A 26,026-nucleotide genomic window follows, 5' to 3' on the forward strand; every position below is an offset into this window, starting at 1 on the left:
GGCCTGCGTGCCCTCCCGCTGTCCCAGGGCTGTAGTGGTCCCTTGTCAGGGCGATGGCCCCCCATGTGGGAGACAGCAGGGCGGGGTCCCCCCCAGCCCATCTCCCTGTTTCTTGAAGACTGGGAGCCCACATCCTTGGTTTCTTTGTCCTCCAAGGTGTCTGACACCAACCACCTCATTTCCTTTTTATCTTTTGCAACTGATTTCTTCTTTCCTGCTCCGCCCCCCAAACCTGCCTCTGACCGTTTCCTGTTCGCCTGCTTCCCTGACCTTTGAAATGTGGTCCCTGCTCGGGAAGCTTGCCGGGACCCAGGGTTAATTACCACCTACCCACAGGGCCCAGTGTGTGTGGGGAAATTAGACTGGGATGGGGGCTGGGAACAGCAGAAATGGGGGTGACTGAGCTGGCGGGGAGAGGGTGTGTTGAGAGCCCGGGCCTGGCTGTGGGTCTGGGTGGGGAGCACACGGTGAGGGGGGCAGGCAGGGAGGCACTGGAAACCAGGCCGTGGGGGTGAAGGTGGGAGTGATTGTGGGGAGCAGGGTGTGACTACGTGCAAGCAAGGACAGGGAAGAGGTCAGAAGCGGGTGGCCTTGGTCCCGCACCCGGTGGTATGCACGGACTCGGGAACGCAGCTTGATGAGTGAACGTCCACAGCTCACCCGTTTGCCTGGATCAAGCGTAGAACCTCCAGTGTTCCGGAAGATTCCTTGAACTGCCTCCCAGCCTTCACCCAAGCACCGGACACTAGGAGCCAAACTCTTGTGTGCTCTGCTCTGAACACCCTTGATAACCCAAGCAGCCTGGACTCGGGAACAGGCAGGCTGTCCTTCAGAGTGGCTTCCAGTCTTCTGCCTGCCTTGGCTTCTTCGTCTGCTGCGGATTCGAAGCAAACTCTGGGTCTCAAAGAGTCACGACTGAGCATGCACGCCCGCGTGTATTTCTTCATTATTTGTACGCAAATGTCAGCAACTCACAAGTGTAGTCAATTGATCATTATCCTGACAGCGCCTGAAATGGGAAGGGTGGACAGCAGCCCCATTGGCAGCCGGCCTTGCTCTGCATGGGGCCCTGTGGGTGGCACCGCATCCCTGCCCCCGGGGAGTGGGGTGTGGGCCCCGCCTGATGAGGCAGACAACACGCTCGGGGGGGGGGGGGGGGTGGCAGGGCCAACTGGGCGGGCTCAGGGAGGACACGCGTTAGCCTGGGCCAGGTGTGGCAGCCAGGGAGGGTTTGATGGGGGTGGGAACCGCGAAAGGCATGGGGGTGGAGAGGGTAGGGGTGGAGTCTGTGCAAGGGAGCCTGGGGGCCTGAGACCAGGGTGGAGAATGAAGAGAGAAATTCGGGGCTGTTCTTGGCTCAGTGGGTCCAGAGATGGGTGGGTGGGAGGGTGGATGGATGGGGGGTGTGGACTTTTCTTATGAAGGGAGGGTCTATGATAATCAGCTGAGGTGGAAGGCGGGGAGGAGACTCATTCCCCAGCATTCAGAGATGTTATCAAAGATTCCACTTTCAAGCCTGCAAGTTTCAGTTTGCCGAGCTTTCCATAAAAGGCACAGAACATCTGTTCAGTTAAAGGAAACCTAAGATTTTATTATTGTCGTAAATGTCAGGTCTCTCCTTTAGAATATTTAGACAACTGCAGGATAGTGTCCCCGAGTCGAGCCTGTCTCAGTTGGATCGAAGACCGGGATAAAACGTAGGAATCTGTGGCTGGGATTATGGTCCCTGAGGCTCCATGAGGGTCCCTGGCTTCTGTTCCCGCCCCCCTCCGAGAGAGCCACACAGGTGGTGAGGGCCCCCTGGGAAACGAGGGTCCGGTCAGAAACCTGGGGTAGGGGGGCTCTGGGCTTCGAGAGACTGCCCGCAGAGAAGTGAGCTTGGATTTTTATGAATAGTATTTCTTCTCCCTTAATTAGGAAAGTTCCAGGAGAAGCCGAGGTGTTTGTGATTTTGCGGAGATGCTGTCAATGGTTCAGGAATGACTATTTCCAGCCCATTTTAAGGTCTCTGAGCCTCATTCTGTGGTTCTTATATCACACATGGAGACAAGGGATGGAGTTTTCCTGTGCTCAGAGCCAGGGAGGCTCGTTCACTGGCAGTTTGGGGGACCCCACAGGTTTCTCCTTGGTCCCCTTCATTGTAGCTGGATCAGCACTTTTCACCCAGTTCCTCTTAGAGGGGTAAATAGAACTTTTCTGTCTGGGGGCTGGGGGAGGCTTTGTTCACACCCCAACCAAAGCATCTTTGAAGTTTCATGTTTTATCGTAAGATTCATGGGAATTTGGCAATCTCTCTCTGTTACAGTCATGCTAATTTCTTTTTTTTTTTTAATGCTTTGAATTTTATTTGAAGCACCTGGAACTGTATCTAAGAAATAATGTGCAAAATTGTATGCACAAGAAATAATAAAATTTTACAGAGACACCAAAAGAAGACCTAAATAAATGTTTATGGCTAGGAAGACAATATCGTAGAAACACCATTTCCCCCCACAGTGAGCTATAGACTCAGCAGGATTCCCTGCCTTTCCCTTCCCCGAGCAGAAATGTTGGTGCCTGGCATCTGAGGACAGGTGGTGGTTGTGGGGTGCCAAGTAGAGGGCCGGAGGTGACATGACCTGGGGGCAGAGGCGTGGAGGGGAAGGCCAGCAAGGGCTATGGGAGTGGTTGGAGGTGGTGATACTGAGCTGGTAAGTGTATATGTTGACAATCAAAAAAGCCATGTTTCCACTTTGGAGAGGGTACTAACTAACATCGAAGAAGGAGGGAAGGTTAGGAAGCACTTTGAGGTGGGACCTCCCTGGCGGCCCAGTGCTTAAGACTCGGCACTTCCACTGCAGGGGGCAGGGTTTGATCCCTGGTCAGGGAACTAATATCCTGCATGCTGTGTGGCACGGCCAAAGATAAATTTATTAAAAAAAAAAAAATCAATGAATGTTCGTACCTTATTTTAAAGAAAACAATAAAAATAAAAAAAGAAAGTACCCTGAGGAAATGTTTAATAACATTGCAAGAAGAGCTGTGAACTCGTGGATTTTTACCACGTAAACAGACACACGCAGAAATGGAGACTATGATGTGTGTGCGAATGTACATGTGTATACACGGGAAGATCCCCGGAGGAGAGCACGGCAACCCACACCATATTCTTGCCTGGAGAATCCCATGGACAGAGGAGCCTGGTGGGCTGTAAGTTCATGGGGTTGCAAAGAGTCAGACATGACTGAGCGACTAAACAACACACATACACACAGATTTTCGTTGTTCACAGTCGTTCTATTTTATAAAGCTACTGAAACACCGAATGATGCAAATTCTGAACTGGTGGTCCTGGAGGAGACACAGGCTTGGGTTTCCCAGAGCCTTGGGTCTCATGTTCCTCTGCTGATCAGTACACAACTTTGTGAGCCATTGAACACCTGACTTAATGTGAATTATTGTTTCATGCCCAGGTGGCGCTGGTGGTAAAGAACCCACCTGCCAATGCAGGAGACACAAGAGATGGAGGTTCAATCCCTGGGTTGGGAAGATCCCCTGGAGAAGGGCATGGCAACCCACTCCAATATTCTTGCCTGGAGAATCCCATGGACAGAGGAGCCTGTCAGGCTACAGACTATAGGATCACAAAGAGTCGGACACGACTGAAGCGACTGAGCTTGCATGCATGTGGTTTGAGTCTCACTGACCATGACCAGTAGCACTGGAAGCTTCCCTAACCCCCTGTTTTCTCTGTGCCAGCACCACACCGCCAGCCACCCTGCCTTCTGACAGCCCTACAGCCCTGTGCCTGGGGCCATTGTCAACACTGAGTGTTAGTCACTCAATCACGTCCAACTCTTTTTGATCCCATGGACTGTAGCCCACCAGGCCCCTCTGTCCATGGGATTATCCAGGCAAGAACACTGGAATGGGTTGCCATTGTCTTCTCCAGGGGAATCTTCCCGACCCAGGAATCAAACCTGGGTCTCCTGCATTGCAGGCAGATTCTTTACTGTCTGAACCACTAGGGGAGCCCAACAGTGAAATTCAACAGTGAAATCACGCACAAAAAGCACAGAAATGCAAACGGCGTGGCATCGAGTGGAGAGGATGCTCATTTACAGTGTGAGTTGAGGCAGGAACCTGGGGCTAGCCTGTGCCACCTCGTCTAGGGGCTCGCGGAGGGGTGACTCCGTTTTTTCACCTTTCTGTGCATGTCCAGGAATGACCACAAAGCTCCCAAGCATTGATGGGATTATATGTAAATCTGGTCCAGCGGGCGACTCTCCAGGCAGCATCTGTGAACAAGGAAAATGGTTGGACTGTGTGAATGTTTCCCAGCACTGCCTGATGAGAAGACCCAGGAGCAGTGAGCGTCCCCAGTGCCCAGCTCTTGGCTCCTAGGGATCACTTTCCACTTAGAGAAGCCGGAGCTCATTGAGAAAGGGCCAATTCTTAGGCTAGAGCAGGGAGAAATTCACTTGAGCCTGGAGCATACTATTGTTCTAGAAAGAAAGTAAAGAAACCCTCAAGGGATGATGTGGGGACATGCCAAGAAGATACATGGGACAGTGTGAGGGGACTCTCGCTGTCCAAACCTGGGAAACACTTGAACGTCAGAGTGAGTGGGGATATTTCATCTTAACCCGTTTGATGAAATAGGAATAGATGAGTCTACCCTGGCTTCAATCAATTAACTAATAAATATTGGGTTGGCCAAAAAGAAAGGTGGTATGGAAACCCTAATGAACTCTTAGGCCAACCCAATATTGTATGTAGTGGACATGCCTTAATGATGTCCAGCCAGCATTTGAAATAAAAAACCCTGGATGAAGTCTGTAGCTGTAATTCTGAATCATTCTTATTCTTTTTTAAAAAAATACTAGTAATAATAATTTTATTTATTTATTTACTTTTGGCCGCGCTGGGTCTCTGTCGCTGCGAGGGCTTTTCTTGGGCTGTGGTGTGCAGACTTCTCGTTGCGGGGGCTCAAGGATCCAGACTGCTTTTGAGTAGTTCTGAAGCGGCTCCCAGGCTTCAGAGCTCAAGCTCAGGAGTTGTGACCCACGGCCTTAGTTGCTCTGTGTCACGTGGGATCTTCCCAGATCAGGGATTGAACCTGTGTCTCCTGTATGGGCAGCCAATTCTTTACCACCGAGCCTCCAGAGAAGCCCCTGAGTCATTCTTTTTTATTTTTTTTGTAGCTTATAATATTTGATAGTATCACTAGACATCAGGTTTTATTTATATTTGTGTTACTATTTTGAATTCTGTTAAAATACATATGCCTTAAAATTTACCACCTTGGACCATTTTGACGTGTCTGGTTTGGTAGCGTGATGTCCATTCACATTGTTGTCCAACCGTCACCTCCGTCCATCCCCCACCGTAATTCAATAAACGAGTAAAACCAGGTTTTCACATTGTAAACACTTTTAAAAAACGATACCATGAGGAACCCCAGAGGGATCTTATGGGACTTGGGGAGCTGGTGGTGGGCCTGGGGCAGCCGGGACATCCTGAGGGACGTGCATTGGGAGGGACCATCTCCGTGGCAGCCGGGGGTGGCGGGGTCAAAGGAAGAGGGGCCAGTACCCAGTCTGAGAAGCCCAAGCTGGAAGGCACCCAGAGCCATGAGGTGTCAGGAAAGCTGTTGTGGATAGGATTCATTCCCTTGAGCGCCTTGCTGCATCTTAGGGTTGGGTGTCGGCATACTGAATAAGGTTCCAGTCTCCCTCCTCCAGGAAGCCCACCGGGGCCCCCACAGCCAGCTCTTTTCTCCTCCAGGAAGCCTGCCAGGTTCACGTGGCAGCTTGTTCACCTCCAGGCTCCAGACAGCGCCTGTCCATGTTACTCATCTGCCTTTTCTTCCTGCTTGGTGGCTGTTTATCCGCACATGTGCATGTGTGTGTGTGTGTGTGTGTGTGTAAAATGTGTGTCCTGCCCCACTGCTCTGTGAGTGCCCTGAACACGGCCCCACGTTGTCTTCCATTTCTTGGCCTTCTTCGTGGGGCTGGTGTGGGACGAAGGACCGTTCCTGACTGAGAAATCCGTAGGTTGCGTCCAGGTTCCAGGCTGCTCCAGCGAGCAATGTAATGCTTGGTGAATATCAATAAGGCATGTACTGAGACGTTGCTTATTTTGGTGTCGTAGCGGAGGATTCGGTTACCGTGAGTCGGGCTGTGTTTAGTGTAACCATGTGAACAGTGTAAAACAGAGGCTATCGGAATGGAAGCCCAGACATCTGCTATGAATTCTATATATAAATACTGGCTCTGCTTACTTGACGTGGGTTAAAATGGGATTGTTGGCGCTGGCTTCTCAGACTCCCGATTCCTCTGTGGTGGGGACTGCACGTTAACCATGGGTCCCAGTACCCAGGCCGGGAGGGGAGATAGTGGCCTTTTTCTGACACTTATGGGCCAAGGGTGCTGGGAACGGCCCGAGACCCACCCTAGAAATAGGTGGGAGTGGTCTGCTCTCCGTCCCCAGGCAGGGAGCCGGGGAGAACCCCTGAGACTTTGTGGGTGTCCCGAGGGCTGTGCCAAGGAGGGGCTGTGTGAATTCAAGGTCACGGAGGGGCTTGTCCTTGCCTGAAAAAGCCAACTGGGAAGCCAGGCCCAAAGACGGCTGTCACGGGGGGAATTCAGTGGACTTGGCGTGCAGCAGTGCCTCTAAAATTTATTTATTAAAAAAAAATAGACTACCCTGGTGGTCCAGTGGTTAAGACTCTGCTTCCTTGCAGGAGCATGGGTTTGATCCCTGGTCTGAGAACTAAGATCCCACATGCTGCATGGTGTGGCAAAAAAAGAAAAAAAAAAAAAAAAAAAATATATATATATATATATATATATATATAAAGGTGAAATTCATGCAATGTAAAATTAACCATTTTTTTAAAGCGTATTTATTATTATTAAAAATGTATTATTCCATTATTATTTTAGGCTTCGTAGAGTCTTACTTGTGGCACACGGGATCTTTCTTGTGGCGTGGGGGCCTTAGTTTCCCTGCGGCGTGTGGGATCCTCCCCAACCAGGGATCAAACCCGCATCCCCTGAATTGGAAAGTAGATTCTTAACCACTGGACCAACAGGGAAGTCCCTAAAATTAACCATTTTAAAGTGAATAATTCAGTGGCATTTATTGCATTCATGGGCTTCCCCGCTGGCTCAGCGGTAAAGAATCTACCTGCCATGCAGGAGAGGCAGGAAATGCAGGTTTGATCCCTGGGTTGGGAAAGATCCCCTGGAGGTTGGCAAGGCAACCCACTCCAGTGTTCTCGCCTGGAGAGTTCCATGGACAGAGGAGCCTGGAGGGCCAGAGTCCATGGGGTCGCAAAGGGTCGGACACGACTGAGCGACTTAGCATGCACAGAGTGCATTTGCAATGTTGCAGCTGCCACCGTCTAGTTCTAGAACATTCCATCACTCTCACAGGAAAACTTGGAGCCATTAAGTGATTTCGCCTCATTGCCCCGTCCCCCAGCCCCTGGCCACCACTGATCTACTCTCTTGTCTGTCTGTATGGATTTGCCTATTTGGGACCTTTCGCGTGACCAGACCCCTATGCTGTGTGGCCTTTCGTGTCTGTCTGCTTCTCGGAGCATGATGTTTTCAGGGCTCCTCCGTGCTGTGCCCTGGGTCTGTCCTCCACGCCCTTGTATGGCCAAATGATATTTCATTGTGTGGACAGAGCACACTTGGTTTATCCATTTGTCTGTGGATGGACATTTGGGCAATTACGAGTCTTGCTTCTATGAACATGCATGTACAAGTATCTTTTTAAATAATTTTATTTATTCATTTCCTTTTGGCTTTGTTGCAGCACGGGCTTTTCTCTAGTTACAGGGAGCAGGGGTGACTCTCCAGTTGTGCGCGGGCTTCTCATCGTGGTGGATTCTCTTGTTGCGGAGCACACAGGCCGTAGGGCGCACAGAGTTGTCGGCCCGGACTCTAGAGAGCGGGCTCAGTAGCTGTGGTACACGGGCTTAGTCCCTCTGTGGCACGTGGGATCTTCCCAGACCAGGGATCGAACCCCGTGTCTCCTGAATGAGTAACTGGATTCTTTACCACTGAGCCACCAAAGAAGCCTGAGTGCACAAGTGTTCGTCATCACCCTCTAACTTCAGTCTTTTGGGCACAGAGCTAGGAGTGGGATTGCTTGGTCACGTGGTAGCTCGGGGAGGGGGTAGCCTTTGAGGACTCGCTGGGAGGCTCTGCATCACAGCAACAGGGGCCAGTAGGGCCTTTTTAAAGTAGTTACTGTTTCCTGCTAGATGGATGAGGAAACAGGCTCAGAGCGGAGATGAAACATCTGGCCCCAAGTCTCCCAGCCGGAGGTCAGGCTGAGGTTTGAACCAGGCTCCCTGAGTCTAAGTACTTTCCTTTGTAGCAGGACTGGATGAATGAAACATTTAACTACAGCTACTAGCGCTGCCCTGACTGGTGTATATATATGTATTTTTTAAAAAATGTCCTTGGTTACTATGCCACATTGCCAGGTGGAATTTTAGTTCCCTGACCAGGGATTGAACCTGCGCCCCTTGCACTGGAAGTACAGAGTCTTCACCACTGGACCACCAGGGAAGTCCCTGGACGGTATTTATTGAGTGCCTAAAACGTGCTGTTGCTGGGCTGAGGGTTTGTGTGAATCGTTCTGTTGAAGCCTCACAGTCTCCGACGTGGGGGTACACTCATGACCCACATTTCACAGAACGTTGAGCTCAGAGAGGCCCAGGTTGCAGCCGTTCCCTTGAGCTGGCTCCAGGTCTCTCACTCAGAGAGCTGCCCTGGGCTATGTGTCCTTGTGATACACGGTCCTGAAAATATATATATGCTTGCACAGAGAATGCCATAGCAACATACGTGGAACCTGGGGTTAAAACATCTAAAGACATAAGGACTTCCCTGGTGGTCCAGTGGCTAAGACTCTGTGCTCCCCAGGCAGGGGGCCCAGGTTCCATCCCTGGTCGGGGAACTGGATCTCACATGCTGCAACCAAGACCCAGCGCAGCCAAATAAATGGCTACATTAAAAAAATAATAATAATAAACCAACCATTTAAACACAATTATCCGGTAAGTCAAAAGAAGCATCTTTCACTGTGCTCAGTGGCTAAGTTGTGTCCATTATCCAGTCTCTAGTTCAGCCTTGGTTCCCACCTAGCGCCTTCTCATACCTGCAGTTCAAGTACAAACCAGGGCTTATAGTTGTGTGTGTGTGTTACTTGACATTTCTTACACATTTTCTGGTGTCACTGTGGTCATTGTCTTACTGCTTTAACAGACACAACTTTCTGCTGAGAGAACAGTCTAGGTACCCGACGTTGGAGCTTTTGTATTTGTTTATTTTTTTCTTACGAGGAAGACTGCAGCAAATATTGTGTCTAGGACGTTTTCCTTCCTTCAGGTGTTCCCTGGTATAAGGTCCTGCGAGGCTGATCCCTGGGGAGAGCGTTGAAATGGTTGTGGTCCTAAATACCAGCAGACGAGGCATTTCCTGAAAGGGCTGTTCCTGCCTCTGTGGCCGTCAGGTGGCCGCGTCTGTTTCTCCACCGACCCCGAGGGAGCCCTGGTGGCCCAAGCATGGCCAGGCCGGAGGCTTGGCTCTCAGCCTGTCTGCCCTCCCCTCCTCTCCCTCCTCACGCTCCTTGTTTCCCCTCACTGCTCCAGAAGCTTGGGCCACTTGGTAAGCGAGCATCCCGGAGTGGCCTGGGGCAGGTCAGGGCACCCTTCTAAGAGCCGCAGTCTCACCTGGGGCACATGCGCCTGGGACTTGGACCTGCCGGGTCCTAGGCCTGTGGGCACGTCACCTGGGCAGGAGCGCGTAGTGATGTGCCGTCTCCCCCAGGCCTCACCCCAGGGCCTTTGCACCAGCCATTCCCTCTGCCGGGATGCCTTCCCTCTGCCTCTCTCCCGCTTCAAGTCTTTGTCCAGGGGTCACTTGCTCAGTGAGGCCACGCTGACCATCTTACGTGAAACGGCAGCGCCCACTCCAGACCCTTCACTCGGCCCTGTTTCTCCAAACCACACCTGACTTCAGCTCACCTTCCATGCTGGTTGTCTTTTCCCCCCTGTAAGACAAGGCACGAGGGTGGGTTCTTGGTTCTGTTGTGTGTCTCAGACAGGCTGGCATGGGCTTTATGACCCTCTGACGCCAGCCTGCTGGCCGGCTTGGTTCCGGTCTCAGCCCAGCACATCCCTTCCTAGGACTGCCTGTCTGGACCCCAGCCCCTCGCCTGGGTGCTCTGATCCTGCCCAGGCCTCAGCCTTTCCCTCCCGTGGGGCAGGAGGGCCCCCACCCTGGAAGCCACATTTCCGTGACGAGCCGGAGCCCCTGCTAAGCTTGGGGCCGCATCATCCAGGGCTTCCCAGGCCCTAGGAGGGGCCCTGGGCGGGTAGGTGCTGCTGGCGGGCGGGCAGGCGGCCCCCTCACAGAGACCCCCATTGCTGTGAGTTCCCCAGCTGACCCGGAGAGTGAGTGAGTGAGTGAGTGAGTGAAAGTTGCTCAGTCATATCCGATTCTTTGCAACGCCATGGACTGACTACAGAGTCCATGGGATTCTCCAGGCCAGAATACTGGAGTGGGTAGCCTTTCCCTTCTCCAGGGCATCTTTCCAACCCAGGGATCGAACCCAGGTCTCCCGCACTGCAGGTGGATTCTTTACCAGCTGAGCCACAAGGGAAGCAGACTTAGGAATTGAGTGTGTGGTGGTCTCCAACCATCTTCGAGGCAGGAGCTGGTCCTCCTGGAAAGAGCCTGCTGGCCCCTGGCCCTCCAAAGTGGCTCCCCGCCCCAGTCTCCGTTTGGGAAGGCACGGAAAATTGAATGCCCACCCCCCCCCCACCCCCTAACCTCATCTGCAGCCTTTAAAAGGTGCACCTGAACAGCCCAGCGTGTAAATGGTGGTGAAAATGTGGTCTTTCCAGTTTGGGGAGAAACAGCAGCGCAACTAGGATTCTCTGTTCCCCGGGGCAGCTTCCTCCCCATCTCTCCCCAGCTCCGGCTCCCTGTCCCGCTCTGGGGCTTTTGCCTCGGGTAACGCTTTACTTACTGGGTTTCTGGCCGACAGTTGGGGCTGGTGACTCGCCTCCTGGGTCTATCCCTCCAAAGAGCTTCCCCTCGGGGCTGGAAAATCTCCTGTCTGAGACTCCCCGTGTGTGGGCCGTCCACCTCTTGATGCGGATGTCAGGTGAGTTTCGTCCCTTATCTGTGGTCACCAATGTCCACTTGAATACCTGTGGCATCGGGGAGCTTACCTTCTTCTGATATAGTCCCTCGCGTTGTCGCCCGGAGATGCTAATTTGTGTATTTTCAGTGTTCAGAGCTTCCCAGGTGGCTCTAGCGGTAAAGAACCCACCTGCCAATGCAGGAGACATGAGACACGGGTTTGATTCCTAGGTCGGGACGATCCCCTGGAGGAGAGCATGGCAACCCACTCCAGTATTCTTGCCTGGAGAATCCCATGGACAGGGGAGCCTGGAGGGCTACAGTCCATGGAGTCACAAAGAGTCAGACATGACAGAAGTGACTTAACATGCATGCATGTATGCATTTTTAGTGTTCATTTGTTTGTTTGGCTGTGCTGCGTCTTAGTTGAGGCATGCAAAATCTTTAGTTGTGGCATGTAGGGTCTAGTTCCCTGATCAGGGATCGAACCCTGGCCCTCTACATTGGGAGTGTGGAGTCTTAGCCACTGGACCTCCAGAGAAGTCCTCAGACATGCTAATTTAGAGAAGGATGTGGAGTCTGCATCCTCAGGCTGGGGCTGGGTTCACCCTGTTGTGGGGGAGGCCATGAGGCCTTGGTGTGCGTACCTGTGTGTGTGTCTGTCCCTGGGGAGAGGATCAGCTTATCGGGGAGCTTTGTGACCCCCAGGAGGTTAGGAACCACCCGGCAGGTCCTACGTTGGCCGGATGAGAGGGGATGAGTGAGACACCTTGCCTCGAGGAATCTCGGGAACCTGGGCACATGCAGCAATGCCGGCAGGGTGGGATTACCAGTCACCTGTGCTCCAGTGGCCGGGACGACCCTGGTGACGATGAATGGGCAGGTGCCCTGGGGGTCCTGTTGCCCTGAGTGTGCTATGGGGGGTTGGTTGGCATTGGCTTTGCTGCCTCCCCGCATAGGCCTCCAGATCTAACCTCGAAGGCCCACTTCCACTTCTGGCCTTCACGATTCTTCCTCCTCTGAAGGTCTGGATCCTCCCGGATCCGGGCTGTCACCCCCTCACTCACTGTCCTCCAACTGGCGGGTGTCTGACCCTTGGAGGGCACCTGACTGCCGGCCGGGCCTCCTGTGGTGGGTATCACTGCCTCTCTGCTCCCCGGGCCTCCGGCTGATAGTGGGGTTCCGGACCCTTCTGGGCCGCCCATCCTTTTCCTTCTTCCCTCTCAGCGCAGAAGCGACTGACCATCTTCAAGCTGGGATGCTAGCGGGTAGGGGGAGGGAGGGTGAAACACATTTATAGAGCAGCTGCCTGTGCTGGCCCTGGGCAGGGCAGGGGCGTTCTTCAGACGGGCAGGTGAGCCCTCCTGGAGTGCAGGGTCCACCGGGCCCCTTGGCATGCTGTAGCAGCTAGGAAAATGGTAATTTCCATTTTTAATTAAAAAGACGTTTTTATTGAGGTACCTAACATTTTTGTAAACTAAATATACGCACTCAAGCAGCATACTTGAGTATGAGTGTTCCAGAGCGTGGCACCTCTGGTGTGCTGTTGAACTTCATTCCTCTCGAAGCCTTAACTTCCCCTTCTGTAAAATGGGCCAGCTATCACCCACAACCCAGGCCTCTGTACCGAGGGCTCAGGGCACTCAGAGAGGAGCCCACTCAGCCCCAAGTGCTGTGTGTGGCCGGCAGAGAGCTGTCGGTCCGTGACGACCCATGTTCTTTATTATCTGTTTGGACCTGTTCGGAGCAGGGAGGGATGAGATTCGGGACAGATGTTCTCCGTGGACCATCTCCTCCTTGCAGGATGTCAGGATGCCTAGCTTGGATACAGTGGTAACATCGCATTGTTTGATTGTTGCTATGTGGCATAATGTGGCGATGGCGATGGTGGGAGTGGAAGAGCCTCGTGGGCGGTCCTGACCTGGAGCCCTCTGCGTGGCCTCTGTCCTGCAGGGGCGGGGGGGCACGATGTGAGCCGGTGTGCGCCCTGGCAGTGTGGCCTTGTGGTGGCATCTGTGGGCAAGGTGATAGGCGTGGCAGGAAGGGCTGCTGGGGCCTGGCGGGCATAGGGGGGACATACGGCAGCCCTCGGTGATTTCAGTAACTACAGCTGCCTTGAAAGAGCCTCTGAACGAGTGCTGGGCCCACCCAGGTGGCTTCCCGGCAGTGGCCAGGGATGGAAGGCAGGAGCTGCGAGCCTTGGGCACAGGCCGGGTAGGGGCCCTGGGGTGGTCTGGGCACAGAGCCCTCCGTCCCGGGCTGTGCAGCCTGCAGCTCAGCCAGAGTCCTCACGGTTTGTTTCTGTCCCACAGCCTCGCCGCTCCTCCTGTTTGCCAACCGCCGGGATGTGCGGCTGGTGGATGCCGGCGGAGTCAAGGTGGAGTCCACCATCGTGGTCAGCGGCCTGGAGGACGCGGCCGCTGTGGATTTCCAGTTTTCCAAGGGAGCCGTGTACTGGACAGACGTGAGTGAGGAGGCCATCAAGCAGACCTACCTGAACCAGACGGGCGCCGCCGTGCAGAACGTGGTCATCTCCGGCCTGGTGTCACCCGATGGCCTGGCCTGCGACTGGGTCGGCAAGAAGCTGTACTGGACGGACTCGGAGACCAACCGCATCGAGGTGGCCAACCTCAATGGGACGTCCCGGAAGGTCCTCTTCTGGCAGGACCTTGACCAGCCGCGGGCCATCGCCTTGGACCCCGCGCACGGGTAAATCCAGCACCTCACCTCCCTGGGGAGGAGGGGGCAATGGTGGTGGTTGTTCAGTCGCGCAGTCGTGTCTGGCTCTTTGTGACCCCATGAACTGCAGCACGCCAGGCCTCCCTGACCATCACCATCTCCCAGAGCTTGCTCAAACTCATGTCCATTGAGTTGGTGATGCCATCCAACCATCTCATCCTCTGCTGCCCCCTTCTCCTCCTGCCCTCAGCCTTTCCCAGCATCAGTTTCTTTTCCTAATGGAGGCGTGGGTGGGGCCATGATTTCCCTCTTGAATTTACTTGAGACCAAGTACCTTTTTCAGAGGAAACCCACAGTTTTAAAATGAGTCCACCCTGCAGAATTTGTTGAAACACCCTGGAATGTGTCTCTTTTCTAAACTCGCTGCAACTGATGTGATTGGCCGTGGATCTGAGTTGTTAAACATCTCGGTGTGTGTGTGAGTGGGTGCGCATGTGAATGGGTGCGCGTGTGAGTGGGTGTGTGGGTGTGTGTGTGTGAGCGGGTGCACGTGTGAGTGTTGGAAGAGGGTCTGGGCGCTCTGCCAGGCAGAGCCCACACCTTTCACCCTCTCTGTGACTGCATCAGCTGAACACGGTGGAAAAAGTGAAACTCCCTGTCCGGATGTGGAACTTGCGGAATTGTTGCTCTGGTGTCTTCTGGAAGCCCTCTGCTCCCGCCAGCTTCGTGATCTGGCTGAGCTCACGTGATCCCCAGAGGCTCAGGGCCCAGCCCGTTCCAGGTGGGGTGTTGTGAGTGGCGGGAAAACTAAGGGCGTACGCAGAGTTGAAGGCTGGGATGGAGGGGAGATGGCAAGCTGCCCTCCAGGCCATGCTCGTGGCAGGCTTTCCTAGCAGGAGCTCTTGGCTCAGTCACCCACGGCCCTCTTCCCTGTCTTCCCACCGCCTGGGAAGGACACACCCTTAGCTGGGCGGTGTCAAGCCTGGTGCCCGCCCACTGGCCACGCCCAGCGCACGGCTGTGTCCGCCGGCTCCTCTGCTGTCCGCTCATCAGAAACGGCTGTCGGGCATCTTTTGAACAGAAACGCAGTAGGACCCTGGTTTCTGGTCCTGATGCCCTCCGCTGCCCTGGGGGTGGTGCTCGCTGCCCTGCCTGCAGCCAGGGTGGGAGGGACCTCTCAGCCCACCTGGGACGGGTGGAATGAGGGCTGAGGGCGGGTGCCTGGGTAGCTCGGGTAGCACGCTGGGTGAGGGGGCGGGGGGCACTTGAGTGGCCGAGTAAAGTTCCTTCCATGGGTTTCTCCGCATGTTGACTGAGAAGGCACACTCGGCTGCCTCTTGATATCAGGAACGAGTGGTGCCTCTGGAGCTGCTGGGTTGTGTAAAAGCTGAGTGTGTATGTGTGTGTGTGTGTGTGTGTGCATGCACTGCTGGAAAGTGTGGGGCTGGAGGGTGTGAGCATCTGTGTTTGTACCTATTTGGGTGTACCTCTGAGTGCACCTGTGAGCACATGTGTGTCTGTGTCAGTGTGTACACACATTGGGGGTGGGTGCGTGAGATTTATTGTCCTGGTAGCTGACTGGTCGAGGTCAGGGGGACAAGCCCGGTGTCCCTGCTCCCGAGGCCGCCCCAGCATCCTGGGTGGGGGGCATGCCAGGCGGTGACTTATCTTTAGGCCCCCTCACCCTCCGAGGAGGGCTGAACCGCTCCAGCCACCGGGGGGCCAGGCTGATCTTCCAGGAGGGTCTCTGCGTTGCCTGGGAAACAACCCTTGCCTCAGGCCTCTCCCATCCCGCAGTGTGGCCGCAGGGGTCACAGAGGGTCATTGACTGTCTTCTGGGTCGTCGTGGCTGGGGTGGCTGAGTCCCACTGGCTAAGAGGGGGGCTCCGTCAGCAGCGGGAGAGGCTGAGGGGAGCAGCCCCGAGGCCCTCACAGTGCCCTGGGGGGTGTGCCACTGGGGAGGGGGCAGCAGGGCGCGGGCACAGGGAGGGGAGGCGGGGCCTTCCCGCTGTCGGTCAGGAGCCCGGGGCGTCTCTTGGTAGCATTTGAACAGAGACATGAAGAGATGAGGCCAGGAGACACCTGGGGGAAGGGTTTCTGGGCAGAGGGCACAGCTGGTGTGAGGGCCCTGGGCCTGTGGCAAGGGTGGGTGTGGGGGTGGGCAGGACGGGCTTTGAGGGAAGGGGCACTGGCCTGACTCCTGCTTAAGGGGCTCTCTCTGGCTCTTGGAGCGAGGGGCAACTTTAGGGTGGAGCTGGGGACTACGGTAGCAGCTGCTACTGTGCTCCTGGCAAGAGAAGGCAGATAGGACTGGGCCAGTGGGTGGGGCTGAACGGATTAGAGCTAGTGGGCTTGAGGAGTGGGGGTCTGTTTTGAAGCTGTAACCATCTGGATTTAGACAAGAAGGGAGGACGGTGCAGGGCTGCCCTGTGCCTCGGCATCCCCATCTGTACAGGGTTGTGACCCTGCCCCATGTCATGGACACCAAGAATGGTTGTGGCGTCAACAAATGGTCACTGTTGTTATGTTAAAAATGCCCCTCCCACCCTCCTGAAATGTAGTCTTCACATCTGTGCACAGACTTCTCTTTTTTCTCTTCCTTGCAGCCTTTTGCCATCTTGGTTGGGAGGTGCTGGTACTTGATTGGGAGGTGTTTGGTGCTTGTTTGGAAGGTGCTCAGTTGGGAGGTGTCTGGTGTGGTTGGAATGTGCTCAATTGGGAAGTGCTTAGTGCTTAGTTGGGAGGTGCTGGTGCTTATTTTGGAAGTGCTCAGTGCTCAGTTGGGAGGTGCTTGGTGCTCGGTTGAGAAGTGCTTGTTGCTCAGTTGGGAGGTGTCTGGTGTGGTTGGAAGGTTCTCAATTGGGAGGTGCTTGTTTTGGATATGCTTGGTGCTCAGTCAGGATGTGCTTGGTACTCAGTTGAGAGGTATGGGTGCTTGGTTAGGAGGTGCTTGGGTATTTGTTTGAGAAGTGCTTGGTGCTCAGTTGGGAACAGTCTTCATGCTGACACCCATGCTGGCATTTCCTGTAGCATCCGCAGGAGTTGGTCCATCTCTGGCTCTGGCTTGTCTTATTTGAAATCTTTTCTGATCTTGCCTTTGAATTCTCTCCTCAGGTCCTGCTGGGATCACACCCCTGCACCTGGGGGCAGAGTTGACTTTGGTGTTGACACCTTGGGCAGGATTTCTGAGGCCCCAGTCTCTCCCCCTAAGCTCCTCCTTCCCCGGTAATGCGTCTGATGCGTGATGCAGGGGAAATGATGCTGCCAAGTGTCACCCTTAGCAGGGTGAGACCCTGCACTGGGATCCTAGGCTGGCTGTCTAGGGTGTGGTTAAGGTCAGCAATGCCTGCTTTGTCTTCTTAAGCACCGCTGCCCAGCAGAGGAGGACTCTAGGCTGGTGTGGAGGGACCATGGGCAGCACCCCAGCCTCGCTAAACACTGGCCTGGTGGTGGCCCTTGGTGTGAGCTTGAGCTGAGTCCTGCGACAGGGGGTTTCGTTCTCCGCTCCGGCCACAGACGTGAGGCTGCAGGGGGCATCACCACCAGCCGCCCCAGCCCTGTGGGAGGCTCTCCCGTCTCCCTGTGTCTTCCTGTGGTGTCCTCTTCCTGCCTCACAGCTGGGCTCCCTCCTCTGATGAAGGGATACTCCCCCAGATGTCATTAGGAAGGTCCTCAGTCGTAACGCCCACCCCAGGGTGCATGTGACCAAGAGCCCCACAGGCAGAAGGGCCCACAGAACCGGAGATTGGACTTGGGCCGTTTCGGCAGTGGCACAGTGCGGTGCCCAGGCCAGGCACCTCTGCTGCCAGCATCAGGTGCCCCTGTGGGGGGCAGAGCGGCCCCTCTGGCCCTGAGGCTCTGGGGCTGGGAGGACATCAACCCCGCATGGGGGCGGGCGATGGGGCGCATGCCTGTACCAGCCCACGAGGGGCTGCGGTGGCTCCTGGGTCTCCAGCTGAAGCCAGGCTGAAACCCAACCCCCTCTTTAAAATGCAAAATGGCCCTTCCCTAAAATAAGACCCAACCACAACCGCACCGGCCGCTGCCCTCTGCGCCGAGCCCAGGCTGCAGTGCTCTGCCTCGGAAGTCGCTGCTCTTCCGTGGAGCTTGGCGGGGCCTCTGGCAGCGTCCAGGCCCTGCACGAGCACGTCCACACCGGCCGGGCTCTGGGAGCGGGGTGGCCCACGAGTTCCCCATTTAAGGAAACCAGCCGGCCTCTGTTATGAAACCCGGGGGAAGGAATTTGAATTATGTTCCTCGAGGAGGTCCTGAGCCTGCACTTTTTCCGGCCTTTCCCGCTGGCCTCCGAGGAGCCTTTGGGGAGGGCACGAGTAGAGGGCTCCAAGATTTATTCTCCTGATACCTTCTGGGCAGCTGGGGGGCCAGAGGCTGGGCTCGTTCCAGGCTGCTGGGGGTGGGAAACACGCAGGGAGGGAAACATGCCCCCACCAGGCCTGCGGGAGCCTTTGCAGCTGGCCAAGGGCACCTTTGAGCCTCAGGGGCCGGGAGAGGTTCACCACCGCCCCAGGCTGGCAGGGGGCATGTGTCCCAAGGTGGACAGGCCTTGGCCACAACGAGAAAACCACGCTGTGCTCCTGGAGCCGGTGAGTGGTGCAGCGCACCCTTTCAGAGCCTCAGTCTTCTCACTTGTCCCACTGGAATAGTAATTCCTGCTCTCCCTGCACTTTGAATTGTGGTGCTGGAGAAGACTCTTGAGAGTCCCTTTGGACTACAAGGCGATCAAACCAGTCCATCCTAAAGGAAATCAACCCTGAATATTCATTGGAAGGACTGATGCTGAAGCTGAAGCTCCGATACTTTGACCACCTGATGTGAAGAGGCGGCTCTTTTGGAAACGACCCTGCCCTGATGCTGAGAAAGACTGAGGGCAGGAGACAAAGGGGCGACAGAGGATGAGATGATTGGATGGCATCACTGACTCAGTGGACAGGAGTTTGACAAACTCAGGGAGATGGTGAAGGACCGGGAAGCCCGGCATGCTGCAGTCCATGGGGTCGCAAAGAGTCGGACATGACTGAGCGACTGAACAACAACTGCATTGCTTCTCGCTAGATGCAAAGGAGCGTGCATAAGAGGCTTTTTGGAGAGACGCTCTGAGTTCTCTGTCCCCACGGGGCTGGAGAACAGGGGAGCTTGCGACAGCAGCGGGGTACGGCAGGCCCCTCGCTGCACGTGAAGCCCCCGCAAGCTCGTTCTCATCATCTGTCACAGCCCAGCAGCACCAGCTCTGACATGACCCCCCACCCAAGGTCGCTTGACCTCACAGATGGGGGTGGTCCTCGGAGCTCCGTCTCGGGGGGAATGGCAGCCACGTGCATGTCGTTTTCTCTCTCCCGCTGGACAGAGACCCCCAAAGGGCAAGTCTGGACCTGTTCTCCCCCACGCCCCTGCCGGCTTGGCTGGTCCCTGGTGGACGGCAGCGTGGGGTTTGTGGTGAGGTTTTACCCCTGAAGATGTGGAGATGAGTGCTGGGGGGTGGGGGAGGAGTTTGATTGGTAATAGAAGCAGCTGAAAGGGAAGCCCATGGTCCACGGAACTAGGATGCCCGTGAAGTCACCTGTTTTCACTCCTGGTGTCCCACAGCCCCTCCGGTCCCCATCTGGGCTTGAGCTCCCTCCCTGGCTGGCCAACCCCCTACAACGGGACAGGTGGCTCCTAGGAGCCACCCCTTCCAGGCTGATGCCCATTTGCCCAGCGTAAACCAATCTTTTGTCTCTAAAGCAGCTGCTAAGGCCGAGGGTGGTGGGGTTTGCTGATTGCTCAAGACTCTTCTGTGCCACCCCAGAAGGGGGTGTGGGGGCAACCACACCAGCTGGAGAGTCTCATGGGCCTCAAGTGGGAGGGGGCCTTTTGAGGGGAATCCAGGCCCTGTCCCCTCACTGTGGAGAGACGCTGATGGACAGAGAACAGGTCTGCCCCTTTGTGGCCTGTGACTCCCCCAGAGCCGAAGGGGCCGGGAACCCAGGAGATGCGTGCCCTCCAGGCTGGTGTGGGTCCCTGTGCTCTCCACTGAAGGGCTGCATGGAGCGGGCGCCCCTCTAGGACAGCTGGGCCCTGTGGGGTTAGAACCCGTCACCCGAGATGCATGCATATTATCTCCACTCTCATGGTGGGACATCAAATAAGGAAGCCTCTACAGAGGCGGTGGGTTCTGAGACCCTGAGATCATGGTTAAGCAGAGCAGAATCACCCATAGCCCACCTTGGAATAACTGAGATGTTTATAATTTATTTATTTTGGCCACACCAAAATAAATAGGGCATGTGGAATCTTAGCCCCCTGCGACGAAAGCGCAGAGTCTTAACCACTGGACTGCCTGGGAAGTCCCAACAGACTTTATTTTTTTTAAAGCAGTTTTAGGTTCACAGAAAACATGGGGGGAGGAGTGTACAGAGAGTTCCCACATATCCATGACCATTTAATGGCTTTTGACAGAGATTTAAGTTCACATATCCACCATTGTATTATCTTGTGGTGGTGGGTGGTTTAGTCCGTCGCTAATTTCCTGTTCAACTCTTGCGACCCCATAGACTGTAGCCCGCCAGGCTGGAAAATAGGATTTTCCAGGCAAGAACACTGGCGTGGGTTGCCATTTCCTTCTCCAGGGGATCTTCCCAACCCAGGGATGGAACTCGGGTCTCCTGCACTGCAGGTAGATTCTTTATCGACTGAGCCACCAGGGAAAGTCCTGTATTATCCTGTAGAATCATTTTACTTCCCTCTGTGTTCCACTCATTCACCCCTCCCAAGCCCCCAGCAGCCCCTGATCTTTTTACTGTCTCCATAGTTTTGTCTTATGTGTCCTATGCGGGAACCAGGGTATGCAGCCATTTCACGCTGGCCTCTTTCACTTACTAATATGCATTTCGTGTTGCTCCGTGTCTTTTCATGGCTTAATAGCTCATTTCTCTTTAGTGCACAGTAATATTCCATTATACATGTTTTAGCTGCCTTTTAGAAGTTCAGTTACAGCATTTTTGTAGGAGCAAAAAATCAGAAGCAACTGCAAATGTTCAGTGTGGAATCACTTAAATAACTTATGGAGCCTGGCGGGTTATAGTCCAGTCAGTCAGTTCAGTCACTCAGTCGTGTCTGGCTCTTTGCGACCCCATGGACTGTAGCACGCCAAGCCTCCCTGTCCATCACCAACTCCCGGAGTTTACTCAGACTCTTGCCCATTGAGTCGGCGATGCCATCCAACCATCTCATCATCTGTCGTTCCCTTCTCCCCTGCCTTCAATCTTTCCCAGCATCAGGGTCTTTTCAAATGAGTCAGTTCTTCGCATCAGGTGGCCAAAGTATTGGAGCTTCAGCCTCAGCATCAGTCCTTCAATGAATATTCTGGACTGATTTCCTTTAGGATGGACTGGTTGGATCTCCTTGCAGTCCAAGGGACCTTCAAGAGTCTTCAGCACCACAATTCAAAAGCATCAATTCTTTGGTGCTCAGCTTTCTTTGTATTGCAACTCTAACATCCATATGTGACTACTGGAAAAACCAAAGCTATGACTAGACAGACCTTTGTTGGCAAAGTAATATCTCTGCTTTTTAATATGCTGTCTAGGTTGGTCATAGCTTTCCTTCCAAGGAGTAAGCATCTTTTAATTTCATGGCTGCAGTCACCATCTGCAGTGATTTTGGAGCCCCCAAAAATAAAGTCTGTCACTATTTCCATTGTTTCCCCATCTATTTCCCATGAAGTGATGGGAACAGATGCCATGATCTTAGTTTTCTGAATGTTGAGTTTTAAGCCAACTTTTTCACTCTCCTCTTTCACTTTCATCAAGAGGCTCTTTAGTTCTTCTTCACTTTCTGCCATAAGTGTGGTGTCATCTGTATATCTCATAGTCCACATGGTTGCAAAAGAGTCGGATGTGACTTAGCGACCAAACAACAACAAAATTCACATTAAAAGAACAAGAAAGATTCCTATTAGTAAGAAAAAGATTATACTCAGAAGATATTGCTAAATGAGAACAAGTGGAAACAAGGATATTTAATTATCCAACTTTGATTAATAAATAATATATTAGTGGGGATTCCACACTTCCATTGCCAAAGGTGTGGGTTCAACCCCTGGTTGGGGAACTAAGAATCCACAAGCTTCCTGGACAAAAAAAAATACGTATCACTAACTGCTTAGAAAGCAAATCAGAAGTAGTAATACCCCACGGCCTAAACACTGGATGAGATTTCCGGGCAGATTCATTGTCTCTGTTTCATATGCTTGCATTCATGTAGACAGGAAACAAAAATCAAACAAAAGCAAACGTTTCTGTCCTCGTTAGGTACATGTACTGGACAGACTGGGGAGAGACACCGCGGATCGAGCGCGCAGGGATGGATGGCAGCACCCGGAAGATCATCGTGGACTCGGACATTTACTGGCCCAATGGGCTGACCATCGACCTGGAGGAGCAGAAGCTGTACTGGGCCGACGCCAAGCTCAGCTTCATCCACCGCGCCAACCTGGACGGCTCCTTCCGGTAAGTCCCGGCTCTGGGCCCTCCCCTTACCCTCCGGCCCGCCAATCCCTGCTGGGCGTTGGTTGATCCTTCTCAACTCAGGCCCGGTGGTCTTGCGCCTGAAACCCTGGGGGCCTCAGGCACGCAGGCCTCCTCAGGACAGAGATCAGTAGTGGTCTGACATCCCGCCCGAGCAGGGTCTGGGGAGGCACCTGTATCTATTTTATGGCAAAATGTAGACGGTTCATTCTAAGTCGGATGGGAAAGGCTATAAAGAGCCCCTCGTCCACATCCAGGTTTTGCCACCAAAGCGCTTTCCAATTTCAGAGTTTTTTGGGTTTCATTATTGCAGATAAGCGATTGTGGACTCAGGCCCAGGAGTTGATGGGGTTGTAACGACTTCTCTGCACACCTTCCTCCCCCCAGCACTGAGCTTCTGGAAGCAGAAGCGTGGCCAGAATTGTGTTCATTGCCTTCCTGTCTGGCTAGAGGGCCTTACGCATAGTAGGTGCTCAATAAAATAGGCTGAATGAATGAAAAGGGTGTTGTCTTTGTTGGTAATTGCTGTTAGGGCTTGCTGGTCAGCTGGTCAGCTTAACAGCTTCTGGGCTTCTTGACATTTTACATGTAGGAAACCTCCATCCCCGCCCCGCCTGCCCACCCACCCGCCCGCCCTTACCGTCAAGGGTGGTTTATTCATTGACTTCCTGCCTGCTGGCTCTGTGCCAGGTCTTGGGGCTTCTCCCGCGTGAACAGACCCTGATCCTACACTGCGGGGCTCCTGGGCCAGGCGGGCAGGGTGAGGGTGCTCAGGATTCTGATGACGCTGCACGGGGAGGATGCAGCGGCCAGACCTCGGCAGACACAGGCAGAAACCAGCTGGAGCAGACGTGAAGAGGTGGCAGCCTTGCCGTGTTTTATCCAGGCCATGTGCCGTGGTCATCTGCTGCTGTGTAACAAAGTACCCCAGATGCTGGCGGCCTAAAACAGCGAACAGACTTCTGCGGGCATCTGAATGTAGGAGGGGTTTAGCTGGAGGATTCTGGCTCTGAGTGTATTCTGAGGTTATAGCCAAGCTCCCGGCTGGAGCTTCAGTCACTGAAGGCGGGACTGTGGCCCGAAGACCCACCTCTAAGGTCACTCTCCTGACTGTCGGCAGGAAGCCTCAGTGCCTCTCAGCCTTCTTAGAGCTGAGCCGTGTGCCCCAGCTGATCTGAAATGTTTCCTCCCATTGTCCTTGGATCACAGCCTGGCCTGGGGCCTGGTTTGAGATTTGGTGGCCTGGGGAACCAAGGCCCTTGGAGAGCTGAGTGATCCGGGCAGTTGTGAAGGGTGAGCTTTAGAGGCTCGACAGAGGCTGCAGGTGGGAGTGCCCTGCTCAAGGGGTTGTGATGAGGGGCAGTGAGGATGATGGTGGCATGTAAAACGTGGTGGTGGTGGTGGTGGTGGTGGTGTTCATGGAGCTGGATGATGTGATGGTAGCGAAGGTGATGATGGTGTTGATGAAGGTGGTGATGGTGGTGGTGAGGATACGGTGGCAACGTGATGATGTGACGGCTGGCCCTTGTAGAACATTGGTGTTTTCCTGGACATCGTCAGTTCATTTCACCCTCATACCAACCCTGTGAAGTGTTTTCCATCTGGTATGCCTGTGCTCGGTCATGTCTGACTCTGCGACCCCATAAACTGTCGCCCACCAGCCTCCTCTGTCCATGGGATTCTCCAGGCAAGAACACTGGAGTGGCTTGCCATTTCCTCCTCCAGGGCATCTTCCCAATCCAGAGTGTGAACTCATGTCTCTTGCGTCTCCTGCATTGGCAGGCAGGTTTTTTTTTTTTTTACTACTGGTGCTACTGGGAAGCCCTGTGTCTGCTATTATGATCCCCTCTAATGATGGTGCACAGAGAGGGACATGAACTCGCCCAAGGCCGCACAGCTAGCGAGAGCCAAGGCTGGGCATGCGGCACGTGACTCCAGGGCCCGCTTTCAGCCCCTCTTCTACGTACCTGATTTTTCTGGCTCTGCAGATGGTCAGTGCTCTTTATGGATGTGCCCAGGGCTGTTCAGGTGGCACATGACCTCCTGGTAAAGAGGGTGAGCCCTGGAGCAGACGGACCTGCCAGGCCTCTCTCTTGGTCCTGACCGTGGCTGGGTTGCTTCACTCCTCTGAGCCTTGGGGCCTGGGATGGGCATTGAAGATTCTAATGGTGCTTCCCAGAGGTACTCACAGGGTCTGATTTTATTGTGCACTGTTTCTGGACACGGTTAGCCCTTAGTGAAGGCAGGTGTGCTTGGGATGTTCCCGGGAGGCAGAGGGGTTGTGGGTGGAGTTGCATCCAGGGGCCCGGGGCATCCTGAAAGGAGCAGGGAGGGTGGGTGAAGTGAGCTGAGTTGGGCACTGGCTTCGTGGGAGGCCTCCAGCTGAGGCAGGGCTCAGGGAGGAGAAACAGCCCTGAGAAGTGATGGGCGTCTGGCTTCTCAGTGACGTCATGGGAAGCAGTTTCATGTTCCCCGGGGTGTGAACATTGAATTAGCATAGGATCCAGCAATTCTGCTCCTGGGTTTATGTTGCTGCTGAGTTGTGCCTGTGTGCTCAGTCCTGTTTGGCTCTTTGACGCCCCATGGACTATAGCCTGCGAGGCTCCTCTGTCCATGGGATGTCCCAGGCAAGAATACTGGAGCCAGTTGCTATTTCCTGCTCCAGGGGATCTTCCTGACCTGGGATTGAACCCGCATCTCCTGTGTCTCCTGCATTGGCAGGCGCATTGTGTACCACTGAGCCACCTAGGAAGGCCTGCTAGGTTTATACCTGCAAAGAATTGAAAATCAGTGTTGAAATACATGTGTGTACATGAATATCCATAGCAGGACCGTCCACAATAGCTGAAAGGTGGAGACAACTCAGATACCCACCAACGGGTGAACGCTAGATGGATACACAGGGTGTGCTGCATCTGTGCAACGAAGTATTGCTCACACATAACAGGAGTGAACAGAGAGGCGACATGCCACAGATGGCCTTGAAAACATGCTGCTTCTGAAGGAGACTGGACACCAGAGGCCACATAACTGTGTGACTCCGTTTATTCGGAAAGCCCAGAGCAGGCCAGTCCTTAGGGACAGAAGGCAGACTGGTGTCAGTGGGCGCTGTGGGGGCAGGGGAATTGAGGAGATGAGGATTAATTGCTTGGTGTGTTTGGGGTTTTCCTATGGGGATGGGAATGTTGGGGAAGTAGCTGGAGGTGGTGGTTGCCCAACATTGTGGATGTGCTACGTGGCCCTGAATTATTCACTTTGAAACGGTTAGTTTGTGTTATGTGAATTTCACCTCAAGACATTTTTTTTGTTTGTTCGGTTTGGGTTTTTATTGAGATATAATTGACATGTACAATTATGTTCATTTTGGGTGTATTACACTGTGATTTGTTACACATGTATGTTGCAAAATGATGACGGTAATAAGTTTAGTTGTTAGTTAACATCTATCCTTATCACATAGTTATGTATTTCCCCCCTTGTACATATATATTGCAAAATGATGACCCTAATAAGTTTAGTTAACGATTATCCCTATTAGTCAGTTCAGTTCAGTCGCTCAGTCGTGTCTGACTCTTTGCGACCCCACGGACTGCAGCACACCAGGCCTCCCTGTCCATCACCAACTCCCAGAGTTTACCCAAACCCATGTCCATTGAGTCGGTGATGCCATCC

At 53.9% G+C, this 26,026-nt stretch overlaps 1 protein-coding gene across 3 annotated transcripts in view; it reads left to right on the forward strand.

The window, feature by feature from the left end:
- Nucleotides 1-26,026, forward strand: part of LRP5 (LDL receptor related protein 5) — a 123,100-nt gene that overhangs the window by 21,030 nt on the left and 76,044 nt on the right. For all 3 annotated transcript variants that reach the window (XM_025286832.3, XM_025286830.3, XM_025286831.3), the window contains exons 2-3: nt 13,463-13,859; nt 22,139-22,336. In XM_025286832.3, the coding sequence (XP_025142617.3) occupies nt 13,463-13,859; nt 22,139-22,336 (595 nt within the window). The remainder of the gene's footprint in view (nt 1-13,462; nt 13,860-22,138; nt 22,337-26,026) is intronic.

Source organism: Bubalus bubalis, chromosome 5 (genome assembly GCF_019923935.1).
Source record: "Bubalus bubalis isolate 160015118507 breed Murrah chromosome 5, NDDB_SH_1, whole genome shotgun sequence".
NCBI classification, from domain to species: Eukaryota; Metazoa; Chordata; class Mammalia; order Artiodactyla; family Bovidae; genus Bubalus; species Bubalus bubalis.